Genomic DNA, 23,084 nt, shown 5'->3' on the forward strand with positions numbered 1-23,084 from the left:
GATCTATGTTAAACTATTCCATTTTGACTATGTATGTTGCATATGCGGCCATAGTTGGTGTTGAACAAGTTATGTTATGTCTATGGAACATGTATATACTGTTAGGATATGTATCTGGGGCCCTCTGACAGGTGGATAGTCCTAGTTACAAAGGAAACTCTGGCGAAATTCTCGGAAATTTAAGGAGTTAGCCAAATTTGGGGCTGATGATATGTTTCATAATGTGAAAAAGCAGAAGTTACATAAGGATGGCTAATGGATGAAACTTGTTCCTCATTCGAGGACGAATGATCTTAAGCGGGGGAGAATGTAAAGCCCCAGGAAAAAATTTGCTTTTCGTGGTTCCAAGGTAGGACAAATATTTTATCTTGCGTGCAAATGAGGATTAAGGATATTATGGATATCAATTGGATATGTTAAGAAGTGTATAAGTCATATTAGAGGTGAATTGGGGTCTAAGGAGAGGCCTAAGTCTAAGCCAAGTTAGAAAAGTTTCATATTAGACGAAATCTGTAAATGAGTGCGCACAAGACCTCACTTTGAACGATCATATCTCCATTTCTATAACGAGTTTTGTTATTCATAACCTATCATATTAAATCCCTTTGAGTCTAGTTTCCAACGCAACAAACCGTTCATCATTTGGAGGTGTATACGGAAAGTTATGACCATCTTATTGGGCAGGTGTCTCTAGCGCGAACATTAGCGCAAAGTCGCGCATTATGCTGAGTATTCTACCTCCCGCGCGCGAACATAGCGCGAGCTCGCGCACCTGGAAGGTTTTAAATATCCTAAAGACCGGAAATAAGAGAATTTGAGTCATTTCTCAAGCTTAGGGCTTCCTCTACACCCCCAACTCGACCAAGGCATCCAATTGCACACCTAAGGTGAGTTTTTAAGTGTATTTTCATGGTGATTTCACTTCTCAATCACTAGTTACAATATGATTTTGATTGGGTTTCATGGGGTTTCTTCAAAATCTCAAGAACACCCCAAATTTGTCTTTCAAGATTTGGTCTACAAGAGGTAATCCTACACCTTAGACTTACATATATGGAGTTATTATGGAAATATGAGTATGGATTAAGTATTGTAACTCATGGGATGGGGATTGGAAGTCATAGGTGCCTAACCTAGGTTGTGTTGGTATTGTAGAGATTGTGAGGTGGGTTATTGGGGTATGATTCTTGGGGTAATAGTATTATGTATACATGCATGTACAAATTAGGTTTGTGGGAAGATTGATGAATATAAATAAGTAAAGATTGGGTTGGGGAAAGAAGAAAATCTTGTAAAAGGAATTTAAAATCAAGATACTCAACTAGTGTTTGATAAAATGCTCAAATGAGCTGAAACCATGAATACCTTCCTAATTTGTGTTAATTTTGTTATGTCTCAAGTAGATTGAGATTGCTAGAATTTTCGAAACGTCGTAGTAACTTAAGGAAAGCTCAAACGAGGTATGTATGGCTAACTTTGACCTTTGTAAAGTCACTTTGTTTGGTGTACGAATATTTGGTATGTGATATCTACTTGGATTATTTGTGGAATTCTTGTGATTGGTATGATTTGGTTGTTTGTGGTTAAGTCTCCCGATATAATGGTGTACGTAATTGGCAATAAACCAAATGTGTGATTGTGAATGTGTTATGTGGTAAGAGTTGAGAAACAAATGATGGAAGGAAATCGTAAATGATGCAGTTGGAACAACTGTGGTAATAACATATATGGCTTGTATTGGCAATTATCGCGGTGACATAAAATGCATATGAGTTGTTGAATATGATGGAAATAGTATTGATGGCTATAGAAATTCTTTGAGAATTGTTGTTGTTGTTCTTTGTGAATTGTTGTTGTTGTTGTTGTTGTTGTGTTGTTTGTGAATTGTGATTGTTCGGTGGGATCGGGTTGCGCGCCGCAACACGAAGTAATAAGGTGTGGGTTGTGGTGATAAGGGTGGCCGAGGTAATAAGGGTGGAAAAGTGATCGAAATCACTATTGAAATGAAAATATGAGAAAGTTGTGAAATCATTGATGTGAAAATGTTGAAGGGGGAAATGGAGAGATTGTAACTTGTTTGGCTTGATGGTTTTCTTTCATGTGTATTTGATTGTTGGTTCCATTACTACGCGTTACTTGTGTATGGTTTGAGTTTACTTAGGGCAAGTTTGTTCATACATACCAGTACAATTCAAATGTGCTGACGTCCCTTTTGCCAGGGGCGCTATATTCGTGTTATGATTATAGGTGGATCCATAGCAGGTACTCCAGTCCACCGACCGTAGCTCCCCTTCACTTTCCACCAGAAGCATTGGTGAACCCTTTTCCTCCCGGGGCCTTGCGTGGCTCATGCCACTTTTTATTTCGGAGTCTTGTTTTGGTTTTTCGTGTAAGGTATAGCCGGAGCCTTGTTACCGTCAAGTATTGTATCACTCTTTTGTATCCCTAGAGGCTCCGTAGACAGGAAATAAGGGTTATGTACTTATGTATTTTGGGCAGTATAACTTGTAAACCACGCTAAGTAACTATGTATGCTATGTAAATCTCGTAAGAATGTGTTTAAATTTATAAATGGCTATTTCACTTAGTTAATGGGAAATGGAAACGCGGGGTAAAACGTGGAATAGGAAAGGCACCCAGGTCCGCTTGGCTGGGGAGGCCCGGTCGAGTGTCGGTCGCGCCCCTCGGTTTTGGGGCGTGACATAGGTACTTAAGTTGGCTTATCTAAGCTATGATAAGCAGGTGAACTAGAAATAGGAGAAGATAGAGGAGAATATGTAGGAGGAGATGAAGAGATTGAAGATGGTGGAAAAGAGGATATAGAGATATCATTAGGCAATAAAACTTGAGGAATGTCAATGGTAGGGAACAAGGAGAGTAGAGGAGTTGAATGTTGGAACGGAAAAATATTTTCTTTGAACATAACATCTCTACTTACTAAGAACTCCTTGGTGTGAATGTTATACATTCTGTATCCCTTTTGATTCATAGAATAGCCAAGAAAAACTGCATGTGAGGCTCTAAGTGAGAATTTGTCACCTCTTTTTACATTAGTTACATAACCTAGACAGCCAAAAACTCTCATATGGTCCAAAGAAGGTGAATGACCAAACGGTAGTTCAAATGGAGTTCTACCCTGCAGTACCTGTATTGGTAGTCTGTTCATAATGTAGAGTGCAGTTAATACACATTCCCCCCAGAATCTCAGTGGAACACTTGCTTGAAATCTCAGTGCCCTGGCCACATTGAGTATGTGTCTGTGTCTCCTCTCAACTACTCCATTTTGTTGTGGAGTATAGACACAGGAACTTTGATGAACAATCCCCAAAGATTGCAGTAATTCTGTCATTTGAGAGTTAAAAAACTCACACCCATTATCTATTCTTAGGAATTTTACAGTACAGGAATGAACATTCTTGATCATAATGAAAAACTGTCTGATGGCAACAATTACTTCAGCCTTAGAAGGCAACAAGAAAACTCATGTAAACATGGAATGATCATCTAGTAGTGTGAGAAAATATTTATTCCCATCATGAGTAGCTACCCTATAAGGCCCTCAAATATCACCATAAAGTAAGTGAAAACATGCAGTAGCCGCAAAGGTGCTAAGAGGAAATGGAAGCCTTGTTTGCTTAGCAATATGACAGACAGTACATTGCTTATTCTCATTATTACACTTCAAATGTTGAAAACATTTTACCTTTCTTAGAACATCAATTGGCACATGGCCTAATCTCCTATGCCACAAAGATACACTTGAATTATCATCTTTTATTGTATTTACAAAAGATTTTCCAGAATCTGAGTTGTTATTTCCTCCTCCATTTGTTTGGTCTTTGTTACTTGATATGTAAATGTAAAGGCCTTCATCTTCTTTACCAATCCCCTTCACTCTCCCATTGAAGAGGTCCTGGAAAAGACAGAAGTCAAGATAGAACAAAGCCAAACATCTAAGTTCCTTTGTTAATTTTGAAAGAGACAGAAGGTTATATTTGAAGTCTGGTATGTGCAACACATTTGTAATTTTCTGTCATTGTAGCACACTTGTAGACCTTGTATGTTTTACACTTGCTATATTTCCTATAGGTAGATGAACCTTTCCAATACTAGTTTCATCAGCATTTCTAGATTCTTCTAAAATTTTGAGACTTTTTACCATATGATTGGAAGCACCTATATCAACTATCCACCTAACCTCAGCTTCAGTAGCTACAGAAGGTGAAGTTATACCTGCTGACATAGCATTACTTGATGGATCACTTTAACTTGAAGATGTAATGCTGGACTTGCCCAAGAGATGCAAGATCTGATTGTAATGATCAACTGTAAATTGATGCACTCCTGCAATCACTCCTTGACCACCTTAACTAGTTGAATCAAGATTATTTTGCTGAATCCTGCAAAGTTAGCTGCAGACTCAAAGCTTCCACTGATAGGGCCATTATTGGTTGGAGGCCCAGTGTATTGAGTAGCATTGTTAGGTCCAATCTTTCTTTTTTGCTTGAATTCTGCAAGATAGTCATGAAGCTTGTAGCAAGTGTCCCTTGTGTAACCTTTGTATTTGCAGTAGTTACAGAACAAATTATTCCTTTTAGGCTTGTAGTTACTTGAACCTTGAGAGTTTCCTTTTCCATTAAACATAGTTATTCCTTCATTTGTTGTAGAGATTTGAGCAAAATTAACCACATATCTTCTACTTTCTTATGCTATTATCATAGAATAGGTATTGTTTATAGTTGGAGTAGGACTCATCATCATAATCTGGTTACTAGATTGTGAGTAAGTCTCATTTAAACTCGTCAGAAACTGCAGCAACCTGTGGTTACCAAAAGTGTTCTGCATACCTCTTTGATTCCTCACAACCACATCCAGGGCAAGGCATCAATGCATCAAATTCTGCCCAAAGTTCTTTTAGCTTATCAAAGTATACTGACACAGAGAAGATGCCCAGAGACAAGGTAGCAATTTGTTTGTGCAAAAACAGAATTCTAGATCCATTAACCTTGTCAAAGCTCTCTCTAAGATCAGCTCACACTTTCTGTGCACTAGTTGCATACACCATGCCACTTAACAGCTCATTACTAACTTAGTTCATGATCCATGACAACACTATGGCATTACATTTTTCTCACAATTCATGTAAAGTAGGAGGAAATTTGTCCTTAGTTATCTACCATCAATAAAACCTAATTTACTCTTGCCTAATAGATTGATACGCATAGAGCTGCTCCACATAGCATAGTTCTCATGTCCAGTTAGTTTGATTGAGATGAGAGAACTATTTGGAGTATCAGAAGGCTGAAGAAATAAAGGATGATATTGATCAATCACTATACCACCCACGCGACTTGGATCTGCCACTAGAGTTGCATCAGTAGTAATGTCCTCAACTCCTGTGTCTGAGCTAGCACCAATACCTTCGATCGCCATTGAAGGATGAAGAGAAATAGAGCTTAGAGTAGCAGCAAGCAATTGTGCACAAAGATGAAGAAAGGATACCTAATTGCTCAAAGACGATTCAACCTAGAAAGGAATGAATCTAAGCAATTACACAAATTTCTGATGAATTTTAGAAACTCAAATCAAATTCGAGCAACCCGCATGAATCGAACTTCTTCACGGGCTCTGATACCATGTTAAATGGAGAGAACCTCCATGACTGCAGAGGATTTCTCAGAAGAAGCTAAAGAGAGAAATGGAAATTGTACTGTTCCATTGATTTCTGATACTTCACAAATGAGGGATATACACGGTTATATACTACTCTTAACTAACTTAACTTATAGTTGTGCTTACACTGTTGGACAGCTGGCTAACTCCTCAACTAACCACTAACTACTTTCTTAACAAAAACGATCTTATAAATAAATTTATATTGTTTACAGGAAACAGTAAAAAAAAAGATTATAACCAAAAGCGTATTTGTAATGCACCATAAAATCATCTCCTTGTTCTAAAAGACGGAGAAATTGACGTTTTATTTTAAACAATACAGTATATATTAGTACGAGGAGAAGATATATCAAGGATTGGTTGGCCTATTGAATATTCTGCAAATTATCCAGCAAAATAATAGACTATCTGCTAACCAGGCCACTCCATTCCTGCATATATCGCTGGGATAACCATGAACTTTCCAAGAACTTAGCGATTGTGTTTTTGTTCTTTCTATTTTGTAATTTGTTTTTCAATCTTTATTGTAAGAAAATATTCCAACTAAAGAAAGATATTTGTTTTTCTTTTGAAAAACTTTCTTACGATTGGTTTTTGTTATAAATGATGTCTTGGAGAACCAAGATCTTCCATTGTGTTTTAATCTTGTCAATTTTTACTATCAAACGTATTTCCTTTTAACTCGCTCTTCGACCGTGTCAATAGTCAATTGGTTTTGTGGCTCTTTACAAATTTATTTTTAGTTTTATAATCTTACCTCATTTTTTACACATAAAAAATTTATTTTTACATTTAAGAGATCTGTCTTTTACACATAAGAGATTTAAAAATATCATTTTCTTAATTTTAAAACCGTAAAGGCGCATGATATGCAAATAGTGCTTTGGTGTTTACTAACAACTGAGGATGCCTTCTTCCAAGCCTTGGTTTCAACAATTGCATTATTATAGTAGAATATAAGGTTGGAACTTGGTTTTTATCACTTAAACTTTTCTTCAAAGGCAGACCCTTACATCATAGCATTCTATATATCTTTTTAAAACTACTAATTGCTTGTAAATTAATATGTATATTAATACAATAACTGGAATATTGATTTCTAGTCATTGTCATTACATATATTAATCTTGTTCAAAATTTCTGTTTGCAAGGCTGTCAGTTTTAAGGATGTTTTAGCCAATTGTGTTTGTACGATAAAATATAAATTGTTGTATATACCTACAAGTATTCAATTTTGAGATAGTTTTGTTATGTTAATGCCAAGTTGTTTCCAGTTTTGGTCATGAAATAGATACAATGTCGTCTAAACAACAAATTAAATCACAAACACCATCTGCCACTTCATTATACCTTCCCACTCTGATTTTTTATTTCAATATTATGTTGTTGATGGAGTAAGTAGGGGTGGACATTCGGTCGATTCGGTTCGGTTTGAAGAAATTCGGTTCGGTTATTCAGTTTTCGGTTTTGTAAAAGTAGTAACCGAAACCGAACTGAAATAAGTTCGGTTCAGTTCGGTTATTCTAATTTCGGTTCGGTTTTCGGTTTGAACATTATCATATTGGACTCCTTCTATGTAATAATACGACCGGCGATTTTTGTTGATTTTTCCCAAAACTTCGAAATTGTTGGAAATATTGTGTTTATAGAAAAAAAATAGACTAAACTTTGCACACTTTATGGATCATAAAATTCAAACATAGTGTAAATTACAATTCTGTGTGAAATTCTCCCGGTATCTATCACATATGCTATGGAAGTTTTAATAGACTGAAAGTCTTTAAGATTGGAAAGTTGATGGACTTACTTAATTGTGTTGAGTCTTTGATAGATTGGACCTAATAATATTAATTTATTACCTATGGGCTTAGCCTATATATAATTTAAAGAACATATATGTTAATAATTCGATTTTTCGGTTAACTGAACTTAAAAACTTAATAACCGAAAACCGAACCGAAAAATCGAAATTTTAAAATTTTAAACCGAAACCGATCGAACAAACCAAATAACCGAAATCAAAATAAAAAAAAATTCAGTTTGGTCGGTTTATTAGGTTTCGACCGAAATATGCCCACCCCTAGGAGTAAGTGCATGCGGAACCCGATTGTATTCCTCAAATTGTATATATATATTTAACTTTTCAATAATTTATAAGAGACTTGATCGAATAGTTGAATTTATTAATTTGAAACGACAAAGATGGAGTTTTGTTGTATATTTTATATTATTCTTAAGTCTATATGTAACTTATATGAATAAATGCATATTAAGCTATTTTATTCTGGAAGCAAAATTAAAGTAGTTTTACTAAAATGACAATAGAAAATTGGAAGACAAACAGGTAAACTTCATGAAATGAAACAGATGCGTTTAAGTAGCATAAACTTTTTGGTAAGAAGAAAAAAAGGAAAAAGAGAGCACGTTTCAATATCTGTGTTTGATGTAAATCAGACACAGATATTAGGGAGAATGGGGTAGGTATCTTGGTTGACAGGGAACTAGTGGTAGAAGTTAGGAGGGTGAACGACATGCTGATGACTATTAAGTTGGTTGTGGAAGGATCTACTTTAAATGTGATTAGTGCTTACGCGTCTCAAAAGTTTGGACGAGGAGATTAAGAGGCGCTTCTCAGAAGAGTTTGACGGGTTGCTACGTGGTATTCCGCTCACCGAGAAGTTATTCATAGGATGAGACTTCAATGGTCACATTGGGGCGACATTTGGGGGGTATGACGGTGTGCATGGCGGCTTTGGCTTTGGAGTTAGGAACGGAGGAGGCACTTCGTTGTTGGACTGTGCTAAAGCCTTTGATTTGGTGATTGCCAACTCGTATTTTCCGAAAAGGGAGGAGCACTTGGTTACATTCCGGAGTTTGTTGGCCTAGACTCAAATTGATTATCTACTCCTCCGGAAGTGCGATATAAGTCTGTGCATGGATTGGAAGGTTATTCCAAGCGAGAATCTCACCACTCAACATAGATTATTGGTAATGGACTTAGAGATTGTGAGGAAGAGAAGGAAGAGGCCGTGTATGGTCAACCCAAGATCAGGTGTGGTGCTTTGACAAGTGACAAAGCATAGGATTTGGAGGGGGGAAGTTGTTGGCTATGGGAGCATGGAGGAGCAGTGGGGACGCGAGCTGTGGACCACGACAGCGGAGTGTATTGGAGTAGCTGTGAGAGAAGTGTTAGGGGTCTCGAAGGATTTCACTAGCAGCCACAAAGGTGACTGGTGGTGGAGTAAGGAGGTACAAGATAAAGTGGAAGCCAAGCAAGCGACACACTTGACGATTATAGAGAGCATAGATGAGGAGGCGAAGAGGATGAACTTAGAGGGGTATAGGAGGGCTAAGAAGGAGGCGAAGTTAGTGGTTATTGCGGCTAAGACTGAGGCATTTGGGCATTTGTATGAAGAGCTTGAGGCCAAAGGCGATGACAAGAAGCTATACAGGCTAGCCAAGGTAAGAGAGATGAAGGCCCGTGATTTGGGTCAAGTTAAGTATATCAAAGATAAGGATGGTAGAGTTTTGATGGAGGAGGCTCATATTAGACGAAGATGACAGACATATTTCCATAAACTCCTGAATGAGGAGGGTGATAGGGACATTGTGTTGGGCGACTTGCACTCCGAGATGCGCCGGAATTTTGGGTATTGTAGGCGCATAATAATAGAGGAGGTCAAGGGGGCTATGCGTAAGATGCACAGGGATAGAGTTACCATGCCAAATGAAATACCTGTGGAATTTTGGAAGAATGCGGGTAGGGCAGGTTTGGAATGGCTCACTAGACCATTTAATGTTATTTTTAGGACGAAAAAGATGTCCGATGAATGGAGGTAGAGTACAATGATTTTTATGTATAAAAACAAGGCAAAGTTGCAATAATTATATGGGGATTAAGCTGCTAAGCCATAACTATGAAAGTTTGGGAGGGGGTGGTTGAAGTGAGGGTGAGGACCAATGTGTCCATTTCTAAGAACCAATTCGGTTTCATGTCGGGGCGTCGACTATGGAGTCCATTCACATTGTGAGGAGATTGGTGGAACGGTATAGGGAGATGAAGAAGGACTTGCACATGGTGTTTATTGATCTAGAGAAATCATATGACAAAGTCCCGAGAGAGATGCTCTGGCGATGCTTGGAGGCTAAAGGGGCCCCAGTAGCCTACATTAGGGTGATTAAGGACATGTATGATGAAGCTAAGACTCGGGTTAGGGCAACAAGAGGAGACTCAAAACACTTTTCAGTTATGATGGGGTTGCACTAGTGATTAGCTCTTAGTCCATTCTTATTTTCCTTGGTGATGGACGCATTGACGAGACATATTCCAAGTGAGTTGCCATGATGTATGTTATTTGCTGATAACATAGTTTTCATTGACGAGATGCGGGGTGGTATTAATGAGAGGCTGGAGGTTTAGAGACAGACCCTAGAGTCTAAGGGCTTCAAGTTAAGTAGGACCAAGACGGAATACTTGGAGTGCAAGTTCAGCAACGGTTCCCAAGAAGGGGATATGAAGGTGATGCTTGATACGCAAGTCATCCTCACGAGAGGTAGTTTCAAGTATCTTGAATCTATAATATAAGGTAATGGGGAGATTGATGAAGATATCACGCATCGTATTAGAGTAGGATGGATGAAGTGGAGGCTCGCTTCCGGTGTCTTGTGTGATAAGAATGTGTCGCTGAGACTTAAAGGTTAGTTCTACAAGGTTGTAGTTAGACTAACTATGTTGTATGGAGCAGAGTATTGGCCGGTCAAGAACTCTCATACCTAGAAGCTAAAAGTAGCTGAGATGAGAATATTGAAGTGGATGTGTGGCCATACCCGGTTAGATAAGATTATGAATGAAGTTATTCGGGAAAAGGTTGAGTGGCCCCTGTGGATGATAAGATGTGGAAAGCGAGGTTGAGATGGTTCGGGCATGTTAAGAGGAGAAGTATAGAAGCCCTGGTTAGAAGGTGTGAGAGGTTGGCCTCGATGGGTAGCAGGAGGGGTAGAGGTAGGCCTAAGAAATCTTGGGGAGAGGTTATTAGGCGGGACATGGCACGTTTGGAGCTGACTGAGGACATGGATCTAGACAAGAGGATGTGGAGGTCAAAAATTAGGGTAGAAGGTTCATAGGTAGTCAAAAGTTTCTCTTTATCTTACTCAGTTAACTAGCATTAGTATTAGTATGTTATCTTTTATCCATATATGACTACTACTACTTAGAGTTTGATTGCATTCTTGGATTCAATCTTATTTCATCTTGCTTGTTATTCCTACTTATTGTTGTTGGTATTGTTGTTGTTGTTGTTGTTGTTATTCCTACTTGCTGCAATTACCTTTTTTTTTCTAGTCGTTCTCTAGTCGAGGGTCTATCAGAAACAGCTTCTCTACCCTTCCAGGGATAGGGGTACGGCTGCGTACATCTTACTCTCCCCAGGCCTCACTTGTGGGAGACTACTGGGTTTGTTGTTGTTGTTGATGTAAAATAAAGTTAAAAGGGGTATTATCATTTTTAGCACGCGTTAGAAATTATTTACATTTTGTAGCCGAAAAAGTGTATAAAATTTGTATAATTTTTGTATATAACATATAGAATATATATATATATATATATTATATACTTTTTCGGCTATTATTTTTATAGCAAGTATGCATTGTTATTTTTCCTTAAATGGTCAAAGAGTTTGAGATAATAATTGCAAAATGGTAAGGAGATGCCTTAAATGGAACTCATTCTTCTTTCTCGAAGTCATCATTAAGGTCCACATCAATTCCTTTCATTTACATTATTTTCCTTGATTTTCACTTTGTCCAGTTTAAGTAGGTATGCATTGAGTGAATCCAAGGACACGGAGGCACCCGTTTAGGTAAATTCCAAAATAAAAACTCTGCACATACACATTCACGAAATACATTTACTATTCTTTTATTCCCTTAATTTCAATATTCCGGTCTAAAAGGACCGTGCTTTTGCTTTCTTTTTCACTCGTTTTGATCTTGTTTCACTAAATAATACTCCTTCCGGTCCAAAATAAGTGATTTTTTGGCCTTTTTATTGTAATCCAAAATAAGTGATTTTTTCAAATTTCAAGAATGAATTAATTATTTTTTTCCTACATTATCCTTGGAGTAAATAGTGTTGGAATATATGTTAGGAGTGTTTATGTGAGATAGTAAAGGTTAATATGGTCAATTTCATTGCTAATTAATGCTAAAAGGTGAATTTCTTAATTTGTGTGAAAACATCAAAAAAATCATTTATTTTGGACTGGAGGGAGTAATGAGTTTAATATATATTCCCTTCGGTCCACGATAAGTGATCAATTTACCTTTTTATTTTAGTCCAAGATAAGTGTCCATTTATATAATTAAGAAAAATTCAATATGTTTTTCAAAATTACTCTTATGTATGTATTCCTAAAAAGTCTTTTACTTCTAACATTAAATTATGCTGCAATATTTAATTAAGGGTAGTTTAGTCACACGAACTATTTTTGTCTAAAATTTAGTATTTTCTTAATGAATGTGTTCAAGGTAAATTAGTCACTTATTATGGACTGAGGGAGTATCACATTAGTAATTAATGGTTGGTAAAATAGGGAGCAAGATAACGACATATCAAACCCGAGATTTTAGGACTCTTGCTGATTATAAGAGGATAACCAACTGCCTCGAAAATGAATACTCAACGCTCTAGAATGATCCTAGTCGTTTGTTAAATTAAGTTTGTTGGTAATTTGAATTTCATACTCTTTTGTTAGCATTATGTTCATGTTTAAATGATGATAATTCACTAAGTAAGAAATAGAAGGGTTAACCCAAATAGCCGTCCACCTAACCGCTTAAACTAAAAATAACCAATGTAGGTATAATATATGTATAGTTTATGTATTATATGTGTATAATCAATATACAAATTATATATATAGCTAAAGAAAAGTAAATAAATATGGACGGCTATTTATGTAAAGATTCCTATGGAATAAGGGTAGCAATTTAAGTTCAAGCCTAGTTAACGGTTGGGCCTGTCATTGACCCACCGTAAATTTTTCATGTTTGTACCCATTTTTTTTTAAAAAGGTTTAATTAGCACCCAAAGTACAGACAACTTGAGGCCTTTTCCTCCGCTCCTCCTGTTTCTTTTCTTCTTCTTCTTCTTCTTCTTCTTCTTCTTCTTCTTCTTCTTCTTCTTCTTCTTCTTCTTCTTCTACTTCTTCTTCATCGTTGTCGTTGTGAAAATAAAGGTGACAGTGACTTTATATGGTGTTTGTGAGCAGGTTTTAAGGTGATTTATAGTGTTTTACAGTAGTGAGATGATGTAGCTCTTTTCTTTGTTACCGCATAGGGTTTCTTCTTCTTCTTCTTCTTCTTCTTCTTCTTCTTCTTCTTCTTCTTCTTCTTCTTCTTCTTCTTCGTGAAATGAGTTTGCTATATTTGTTGTTGTTTTGACAAATTAATAATTGGTGTTTGTTGAAATTCGAAGAACAAACTTTTGTTTCTGGGAAATTTGTACTTCAGACCTATTTGGCCTTAATTAAGTGCATGAAAGCATTGTTGTATTTCAAACTTATTTGGCCTTAAGTGCATGAAATATTTGTTACACTTGAGACCTATTTTGCCTTAAGTCTAATATTTGCACGTTAGACTTAATTGGCCTTAAGTGCATTATACTTCAGACGAATTTTTTCCTTCAACGCCAACCCCGACAAGTTTGAAGTTGATCCTAAAGTGGATAGACTTGCAAATTTTTGTGCAAAGTGGGTATAACTTCAATAGCGTCTTTCGCTCTCTCTTATTAGAGGAAGGAAGGGGCGCGAATCCACTCAGCTTGAAGAAGTAGCTCTTTCAACTGATCCATATTTTTCCTTTCCTCCTGGATTTTAGTAAAAACTTTTCTAAAACATAAATTGATGATTTGAAAGCTGATTTGAAGTCGGAATTAGATAAAATTGATATGGTTGAGGTCGTATCAGAAATGTATGTTCAGAATTTGTGAGTTTGGTCAAGCTCCGGGGTGCGGCCCCGGGGTTAACTTTTTGATTTTAGCTAAAGATCTAAGCTTTATTATTCAGAATCATTTTCTATGACTTTTATTTATGATATTAAGTTATTGTGGCTAGATTCGAGCTATCCGAAGGTAGATTCACACGGAAAGGGCTTATTAGAGGATTGGTTTAGCTTGATTGAGGTAAGTATCTTGCCTAACTTTGTGTGGGAGAAATTTTTCTTAGGATTTGGTCTAATTTGAAATATTTGTACTATGTGAAACGATGTGTACACAAGATGACGAGTGTGTACACGGGTGTATATGTGGATTATGACCGGAATAGACCTTAGGCTATTAATATGCCTTGATTTGGAGCTGTTGTAATATGAAACATGCTTTTATTCTATTGATCACTCCCCGCGCCCTTATATTATTGTTATGATTCTTGTACATATTGTTGGTGAACCGTGAGCTCTATCTTGTTGTGGCATTGGTATTGTTATTGTGGTGATGATGTAGCACATATGTACATGAGGTGCGGGTGATTGTTATTATTTTGTTGTGATGAGATGTGCATGCGGCAGAATAAAGGTGGTGTGTACATTGATGTGCATGCAGCGAGATAAGGGGGTTTATGCGCGTGTTGCTAGTATGGGAAAATATTTCATTGTGAAGCACACACAACAAGATAAGGAAGCTTATACACGTGAAGCTATTTCGAAAAAATGTTTTTAAAATGTGAAGCTCATGCGGCGTCATAAGGGTGAATTGTGATTTGTGACTATGAGGTGTGATATCTCGGGGTAATTCTTGATGTAAATCTTGTATTGGAATGACTTGAGGATTTGAACTGTCATTGTATTCCTTAATTGATTCACTTGCATTTTAGCTGTGTTTGGGTTAATTTGCTTTGTTATCACATGTTACTCTTTTTTGTCATTTATTGATTTTGCTTTCCGTTGTTAGCTTTATATTGATATTCTACACAGGTTTTATGTCTAGTGAGTGTCTTGACTTGAACCTCGTCACTACTCCAGGTACTTATTGGGTACCGTTGTGGTGTACTCATACTATGCTTCTACACATTTTTGTGCAGATCCAGGTACCTCAGAGCATGCCGAACGTTAGTGGACTGATTTTGAGTTGGTAAAGAGACTTCAAGGTATACCTGATGTCCCGCTCGCAGGTTTCGGAGTCTCCTTCTACTGTTTTCATATTAATGTTTATTGTATTGCAAACAATTATGTATTTTGAGGCTCATCATGTACTTCTTGTAGAGCTTATGACTCAGTAGTACCTGTTTTGGGATTTATGTGACTTTTGTATTTCTGTTGGTTAATTCATGGCACTCTTCAGCTTTTCATTAATATTTAATCTAGTATTTTCTGTTGATCTTGTTCTGTGTTAGGCTTACTTAGTCATAGAAACTAAGTACTATCACGATCCTCAAGGTGAGATTTTGGGTCGTGATACGACTTTGCAAAGTTCAACATCTAAGACAAGCCTATAGTAAATATCCACCATCCATGTTTGAAGAAATGTTAATATATGCTTTGAGTACCCCGTGATGGACTTCAGTTTGAGTTTTGAAGTGATTATGAAAAGTACAATATTAGTTTCATGTCTCACAGCACTTCATATCTGTAATGAGTTCTTATATCTTTGAAAAATATAAAAGATATATTCTCGTCAAAATTCACATTTATATTAATTTATTCATGAGCTAATTAAGAAATTAGATTTTAAGATTAAATATATCCTAAAGTACTTACTGAGTCCTTTTGAAAGAGACATAGAAATCCACATATAAGAAATTTTACAGAAGAGCTTACACCAGATACGCCTCCTTGGTCAATATCCAATACTTTCCTCCCAACTTCTCCTCAAAGTCCTAACCCCCTTTCTTGAAAAAATACTTACTTTTATTAACAAAAAAGGAGTGGAGACCGGAGAGTAAAAGATTTTAGCTTTAAATTAGTAATGAAAGTGGCAAGTAGTGTGGGGACTAAACTTCCTTCTCTTCTTCCAGCAAACTCGGGTGGTCCAACAGCTTAAGCCCACTCTATCTTCATCCTTTTCAGAAGAAAAAAGTACTTTCCTCATCCATTATTGGAGGATGACGTGTTCCACGTGTCTATACTTGAAAGCTTGTTGGAACGCATGAGATGTCTACAAATGGAATCCTCTCACATTCGATATTTGAAATTCAATAACATGATTAATTCGTAAATTTGTTGGGTATTAGACCCATTAAGTTTAAAGTACCCTCTTTTAAAAAGTTCTTAATTTTTAGATTAAAACAAAATTCTTGATTTTTAAGATTGAAACGCATTTCACTAAGAGTGAAAGGTCACCAACTTATCATATCTATTGGTGAAGTAGAATCCTCTAAGAAGCTGTGACCACACACAAAACAAAAGAAAAAAGAGAAAAGGTACGTTTGATAATCTCTGTGGCTAGATTTGCAATCCACATCACAGTTAGCCGTCTTTTTGTTAAAAGCTTTATAGCTAACAAACACCCACCATTGGACTTGTCTAGGCATGTGTTAAACCTTTCTTAAATAATACCCATTTGAAAAATTGAACAGCTTTGAATCTTGCTTGATAACCTCAGCAATGATGTCAGCACCAATTTGTAATAGCTTTCTCATGGATCTTAGCTCATAAGGCTCCATACAGATATTAATGCCTTTTTGTTCTAGTATTTTTTGTATCAATCTGCTACTTTTATTTTTTATTAAATAAATAGAACATTACGATGATTATTAAGAAAATAATAGAAATAGGATAGCATAAAAGTTGAGCTCCTTTGTTTTAAAGTTTTAGTTAAGAAGATTTTATGCAGAATTTTTAAATCTAAAACTGGAAAAGAAATACTTTTCTGCTTTTCATGAAAATTACACCAGAAGAATTGAACAAAATTTTCAATTAACCATTATTTTTCCTTCTTGTTGTTGATCGCTTTATGTAATGCACTATCCCAATTAATTTTTCATGTGAAGAAAAGGTTTGGACTTGGTGAAAAAGTTGAGTAGTTCCCAGTCACAAAGGTGTGTGCTGAATACTGAGATTATTTTTAGCTTTTACATAAACAGCGTACAACTTAAACCATCACATCACAGTTGTCACTTAAGCATGAAAGTGGATGTCCATTTCCTTAGTTATTTTCCCTCTCTATTTATTTTGTTTGTTCTTCACATATAGTGGTGTTAAATCATGGATAGAGTAACTGTGAGATAACTAGCCTTCCATTTTTTTTCTTTTTTTTTTGTTAAGAAATCGTACTTGATTTTATTAACTTCAAAAGTTAATCATGTAGTAGGGACTGTGACATTTGAAGAGGTAATTGTTTGACAAAAAAATATGAACCTTTGGTTCAACTAATTAATTTAAAAAGGTAAGGGGTTAATTCTAGTTAAAGACAATAACCTCAAATTTTAAATCGATTTACGTGGAATATGTAGGGTATTGTCGGAATAGATTTAATGCAATGTGTATTAAATGTTGAAGGTCAATAATGAAATGAGAATAACAAGCATTAAATAACAATAAATGTAAATAAGGAGGATGATTCACCCAATATCGAATGAGATGAATGATTCTTCTTTCTGACAATGATGTATGGCAAATAACTATGAGAATATTTGAGACTTTCTCGGAGCTGATGTGAAAAATATAGAATAATCAATAAAACGAATCTCTTTAGAAAGGTGGTGTTTGTATTTATCTAGAGAGTTTGCTTTTCAAGAGAGGTCTTATCAGAATACATAATACATGCCTTTTACCTTATCTCTCTTCCTATTTATATGGGACATGTCCCTCAACTCTAAAAGTATGAGTAGAACTAATATTCAGGGGAATATTCTCCTAAAGATCCTATTACAAAACTAGCAGTTACTGTTGTTCTTGGCATTCGACTTCGGCCATGATTGACTGCTCGGCGGTGAATCCATCAATCGTTAGTCGACCTCGGCTAAATTAATAATGCCTCTTCATGCCGAAGTTAGTTTTGACCCATACAATTAGTCCCTCTGCTTATCGAGGTCGTTTCTCAAATGACCTCGATAAGCGAACTTCACTAGTCGTAGTGGTGAGATTTAGGCGGGCAGGTCGAGTAGTAACGCTCATGGCGAGGTGATAACGTGGAGCTTTGTGAGCCATAACTTACCGTTATGTCAGTTCAGAATGACGTCATGACATCATGCTTCATTATTACGCATATTCCCGATGCGTTACGTCGTTTCTTGCGCCTCTGCCGTTTCGATATTTGCGCAGTGACGATTGGCATTTTCGATTAAGGTGCGTGGATTTCTTATAAATAAGGATAGAAAACCCTTTACTTGATCCTTTGTGTTTCCAAACATTCAAACCTCTATATTCCTCTTTTTCTCCAGTGTTCTTGATTTCGTTATTTCCACCTTTATATCCTAGCTTTCCCTTATTTTAGCAATTTCTGCTACTCTTACCTTCTCTGTATTTGTAATTCCTTCGTATATAAACAACCAAAGATAGTTAATGCATCTTCCAATTCTGGAGGGACCTCTGATCCCGTTCCATTGGCAGTGAGCATGCGTCCTGATGACAATGGGGCTGCCATTGTAGTAGAGGATGAGAGCTTCCCTATTGTAGATAAAATAATCCCTCGCAAAGAAAAGGCTAGGTCAGACTTCTCAAAGCGGCCCGAGGACGATCCCGAGCCCGTCGAATCTGAAATGGACGTGGCTGTCCTTACTGATTTTAGGGCCAAGTTCAAAATCCCGACCCACATTGACCTGGTCCCGGCCGTCCATAATGTGGTACAACTTTATCGCCCTAGATATTGCGCATTCTACGCGTATTCGTTCCTTTTGGGCTATTCTTTTCCCCTTCCCTCATTGGCAGATGAATTCTGCCGCTATACCAATGTCTGCCCGGCCCAGAATTCCCCTTACATTTATAAGCTCATCCTTATGTTGACAAAGTATGCAAAATTGGCCAGCTGGGGGATCTCTGTTCGCCACCTAATGCATCTCTACGCGCCCAATTTCCATAGGGGGACGATGTTACACCTTCGTCACCGCAGAAGCAAGAGTTTGGTAGTGAAGATGGACGATAAGGCCAATCATCGGTTCTGGTTTAATTTTTCTACGTCAAGACCGATGGTGTAGTGACAAATACTAATTTATTTCCCGAAGTGTGGAATTATGCCCGTAAGTACCTCCACCAAATGTTCATTTCGCTTATTTCGGTAGTAGCGTAATCATTCTACACTTTTTTTGTTCAACCGAGAAAGAGCCTTCTCCATTGGTTGCAGACACTCACAACTGGTTAGTCAGGCCTTGCCCCATACGGTGGGGATTCGTGAATGGTCGTATTTCCACAAGAAATTTGGTCCCAAGCCCTCAGCGACTGGTGAGTTGCTTGTTTGAATTTTTGTTGCTTCGGCCTTTAGGTCGTTCCTTTTTTTATGTATCTTGGGGGTCGAGTTAACCCTGCTTTTATCATTAGGTCGAAGAGCTTCGAGGAGGACGAGGGCTCCTACACTTGTGTTCTGCCAGACGAGTGTCGCAACGGGATCTTCCCATGCTACGATTGCGAACCAGTCTGCTCAGCCGACCACTTCTTCTCAGCCTCTGGTATTGTGCAGACCTAGTCGATCGTCGGCGGCCCCAACAAGAGAGACTCCGGTCCTGGTCGTGCTACATTTGATAGATGAGTCATCACCGATAAATGAGGACTCAGTTCCTCTGAAGAGGAGGAGGGTGGATGTCGGCGATGGGGCAGTTAGAGCTACGAAATCTATAAGGGGCGACCGTGAGCTGACCGTTGCTGTGTCGGAGGGTGATGTGAATCTATCGACTGTAACTTCGCTATCTACGGGGGTCATGGAAGATGTTCCTTTTCCCGAGGTCGCGGTTAAAATTAGAGGGCCATCTGAAGCTATGGACGCCGTGCTAAGAAATGAATCGTCATCCTTGGGGCCAGTCGACGTTCCTTCACTGGCCGAAGAGAGATCAAAGGGTATTGTCGAGGACGGTTATGAAACCAGTTCTGATGTTGATCCTGAGGAGGTGCGGAGGTTCAATAAAGGATTCACTCAGGTGGATGTGAGGTTGGAGGGGTCTTCTTGTACCATCGTGATCCCCATGGACCTAATCTGCTGGTGAACACGAAGGATGTGGTCCCCTCCTTGGGTCTCCTCTGTTCTAATGCGGGGGGCATGACCCTAGCGACGTTCAATAATGCCGCCCTGTTGTCGAGCATAGCCAGCCTCGCCCTGAGGGTAAGTTTTTCCGATCTTCCTAATATCTGTGCCTTGTATCTTTTTTTTAAGAATGACTTTCTCTCTTTTTCTCTCTTGTTTATAGACCATTATCTTGGATATTAAGAGTGCTAGCCGAGAGTAGAGGCGTAGGGCTACTTTTAAGAAGATGGAAAGAAAGTACAGTGAGTACCGCAACAAGCACCGCGGGATCTGTAGGCGATTTGGTACAAGCGGTAATTTCCAAGCTATTAGAGATGAGTTGATGCACAAAGATGATGAGCTTGTGAAAGTCATCAGTAAGTGTAGCGAGCTTGAGGGGGCGCTTAGGGACGAAGAATAAGAGCTCAAAGTGAGCAAGGGCGTTAAGGCTGAGTGTGGGATCTTCAAACCCAAGTGGTATCTGTGCGGGCCGAGCTCGAGCAATGTTCGACTAGGGCCGACGCTTTGAGTGATAAAGTCGTCAAGAAGATAGTTGAGTTGGAGAAGGCTGAATCGGCTTGGTTGGCGGCTTTGGGAAAGGTGGCGACATTAGAGGATGCAATCTGCATCCTCCGATCCTAATGGGCAAATGATATGGAGACGGCCACGCTCAGGGAGGCACGGCTTGATGAGCGAATTGGGGGGCTAGAGAAAGAGGTCTCGAACCTTGGTGATAAAATTGCCGCTCTCGAGACCGAGAAGACGCAGTTGTTGTCTCAATCGTCCTCCTCTCACTCTTCTGCTTAACCCGATATTCCACGGGATTTGTAGGAGAAATGTATCCATGCCGAGGCTCAACTAGACATATTCAAGAATTAGATGACGACGGGGAGTGTTCCTAAGGTTGATTTTGAGGATGCTCGTGCTAAGGCGCGTGCATCTCGGGTCGCCTATGGTTATGATCCTGCTACATCAGGGCTTGGTGATGGCGAAGAGGATTTGGACGGGATTGAATACGGTGCCTGGTACGGGGACGCATACTCTGATGGCGAGGGCGATGGTGGAGACAGTGCTGCTAAATAGTTATGCCCTTGTAATTTTTGTGTTCCCTTTTGCGGGCGTCTGTTCAGACCTTGTAAAAAATATATTTTTGAATGTGGAATGCTATTTTTGCTGTTTGTTTCTGAATCTTCTCTGTTTGGTCTTGTATGTTTTTATTGTTTGGTCGCCTTGACTATAAGAACTTTGGGTTTAGTCGTGGCCGGGCTGGTAGATGTTAACTTAAGCAGGGTCGAGTGTGGATAAATTTGGATGAGGTCGAATACGACTTTAGTTAATTTGAACGAGGTCGAATTGTCTCCTTAATTAATTGCGAACGAGGTCAAATGTGACTTTAATTAATTCGAACGAGGTTGAATGTGAGTTAATTCGAACGAGGTCGAATGTCACTTTAATTGATTCAAACAAGGTCGAATGTGAGTTAATTCAAACGAGGTCAAATGTGAGTTAATTCGAGCAAGGTCAAATGTGAGTTAATTCGAGCGAGGTCGAATGTGAGTTAATTCGAACGAGGTTGAATGTGACTTTAATTAATTCGAACGAGGTTGATTGTGAGTTGCGAGGTCGAATGTCACTTTAATTAATTCGAACGAGGTCGAATGTGAGTTAATTAGAATGAGGTCGAATGTAAGTTAATTCGAATGAGGTTGAATGTAAGTTCATTCGAACGAGGTCGAATGTCACTTTTACTTAATTGATGCAATGTAGTTTTGGCAATAACATGGGCGAACTTCATGTAATTATGTGATTTACTTATATATATTGGAGAAATATACATGTTTTTCGGGCTGGCATTCCTAGTCTATCTGGTGTTCCAGTCCCAGTCTATCTAGTCCCTTCATTGGTCGACCTGGAGAAGTATTGAGAGGTTGGCAATGAACTGATCAGTTTGTGCCCTCATCTGCTCATACTTTAGCTTGAAATTTCCTCCTTGTCGACTCATTAAAAACCTTCCCTAGGAAACCCAATTGGGACAAGAACTCAGGTGAGGGAAAAAGAGTACGACTTGGAGAACATTTTTCCTTAGAAGTTAAAGTACTTGAGGTGGGCGATGTTCCAGTTGTTTGGTAGTAGTTTTCCTTCCATCATTTCTTGTTGAAATGACCCTTTATTTGCTGCTGCTTTGATTTTGTATGGGATGTTCCAATTCGTTCCCAGCTTGCCCTCCCACGGGTCTTTGCTTGCCTGCGTTTGGCCTTGAGTACGTAGCCCCTGACTTTGAGTGGTATGACCTTGGATTTTTAGCTGTAGTAGCATTCTACTTGTTGTTTTGGGCCGATCATCCTTATGTAGGCCATATCTCTCCGTTCTTTGGCTTTGTCAAGGTCTTGCCTTCTGCTTTCGTCATTCCTCAACCCGCTCTCATTGGAGTATCTCAGACTTGGTTCCCCGACCTCGATTGGTATTATTGCATTAGTCCCATAGACTAATGAGTAGGGTGCCTCTCTTGTGCTCGTTTTGGCGTTGTGCGGTATGCCCATAACACTTCTGGCAGTAGTTCTGGCCATAGTCCCTTGGCATTTTCGAGCTTTTTCTTTATGATGTTCAGTATTGATTTATTGGAGGACTCCGCTTGCCAATTGCTCGCGAGATGGTATGGAGTGGAGAGTATTCTTTTGATATGGCATTTCTCGAAGAACTCGATGATCTTTTTCCCGGTGAATTGGGGTCCGTTGTCACAACTGATTTCTTTGGGGAGGCCGAAGCGACACATAATATTCTTCCATATGAAGTTGATTACTTCTTGTTCGCGTATCTGGGTGAATGCTCCTGCTTCTACCACTTTGAAAAATAGTTAGTTAAAACCAAAAAAAAGTCATACGTTACCTCGCCCTGCTAGGAGGGGACCAACAATGTCCATCCCCCACTTGATGAAAGGCTAAGGTGAGGTGATTGAGTGGAGGTGCTCGCCTGTTTGGTGGATCATGAGAGCATATTTTTGGCATTGCTCACATTTTCTCACGAAGTTAGTGGTCTCTTTTTTCATGGTGGGCCAATAGTAGCCTGCTCGTACGAGACATATGACTAGAGCCCGATTGTCGGAATGAGCTCCGCAGTGGCCTTCGTGCACTTCTTCTAGAATGCGTCGCGTCTGATTTGGGCCTAAGCATTTAGCTAGGGGGCCGCCATACGTCCTTTTGTATAGGTCGTTGTCTATGATGCTGTACCTGGTGTTAATACCCAATTTTTCCCTATATATTTTAAA

The 23,084-nt window shown here is 38.4% G+C and overlaps 1 protein-coding gene and 1 long non-coding RNA gene across 2 annotated transcripts; both read left to right on the forward strand.

The window, feature by feature from the left end:
• The first annotated feature begins 8,793 nt into the window (after positions 1-8,793).
• On the forward strand, positions 8,794-9,237 carry LOC138877526 (uncharacterized). The gene has a single exon (XM_070157138.1). The coding sequence runs from the start codon at positions 8,794-8,796 to the stop codon at positions 9,235-9,237; it is 444 nt and encodes a 147-aa protein (XP_070013239.1).
• Positions 9,238-12,795: 3,558 nt separating this feature from the next.
• On the forward strand, positions 12,796-14,988 carry LOC104235201 (uncharacterized). Its single transcript, XR_713137.2, has 3 exons — positions 12,796-12,952; positions 13,788-13,855; positions 14,751-14,988. It is a non-coding gene; the product is annotated as an uncharacterized lncRNA (long non-coding RNA).
• The last annotated feature ends 8,096 nt before the right edge of the window (positions 14,989-23,084 follow it).

This window comes from Nicotiana sylvestris, chromosome 9 (genome assembly GCF_000393655.2).
Source record: "Nicotiana sylvestris chromosome 9, ASM39365v2, whole genome shotgun sequence".
Taxonomy (NCBI): domain Eukaryota; kingdom Viridiplantae; phylum Streptophyta; class Magnoliopsida; order Solanales; family Solanaceae; genus Nicotiana; species Nicotiana sylvestris.

Bases quoted from the DNA above. Each gene is read 5' to 3' on its own strand.
- LOC138877526 (XM_070157138.1), top strand. From the start codon at position 8,794: ATGGAGGAGCAGTGGGGACGCGAGCTGTGGACCACGACAGCGGAGTGT.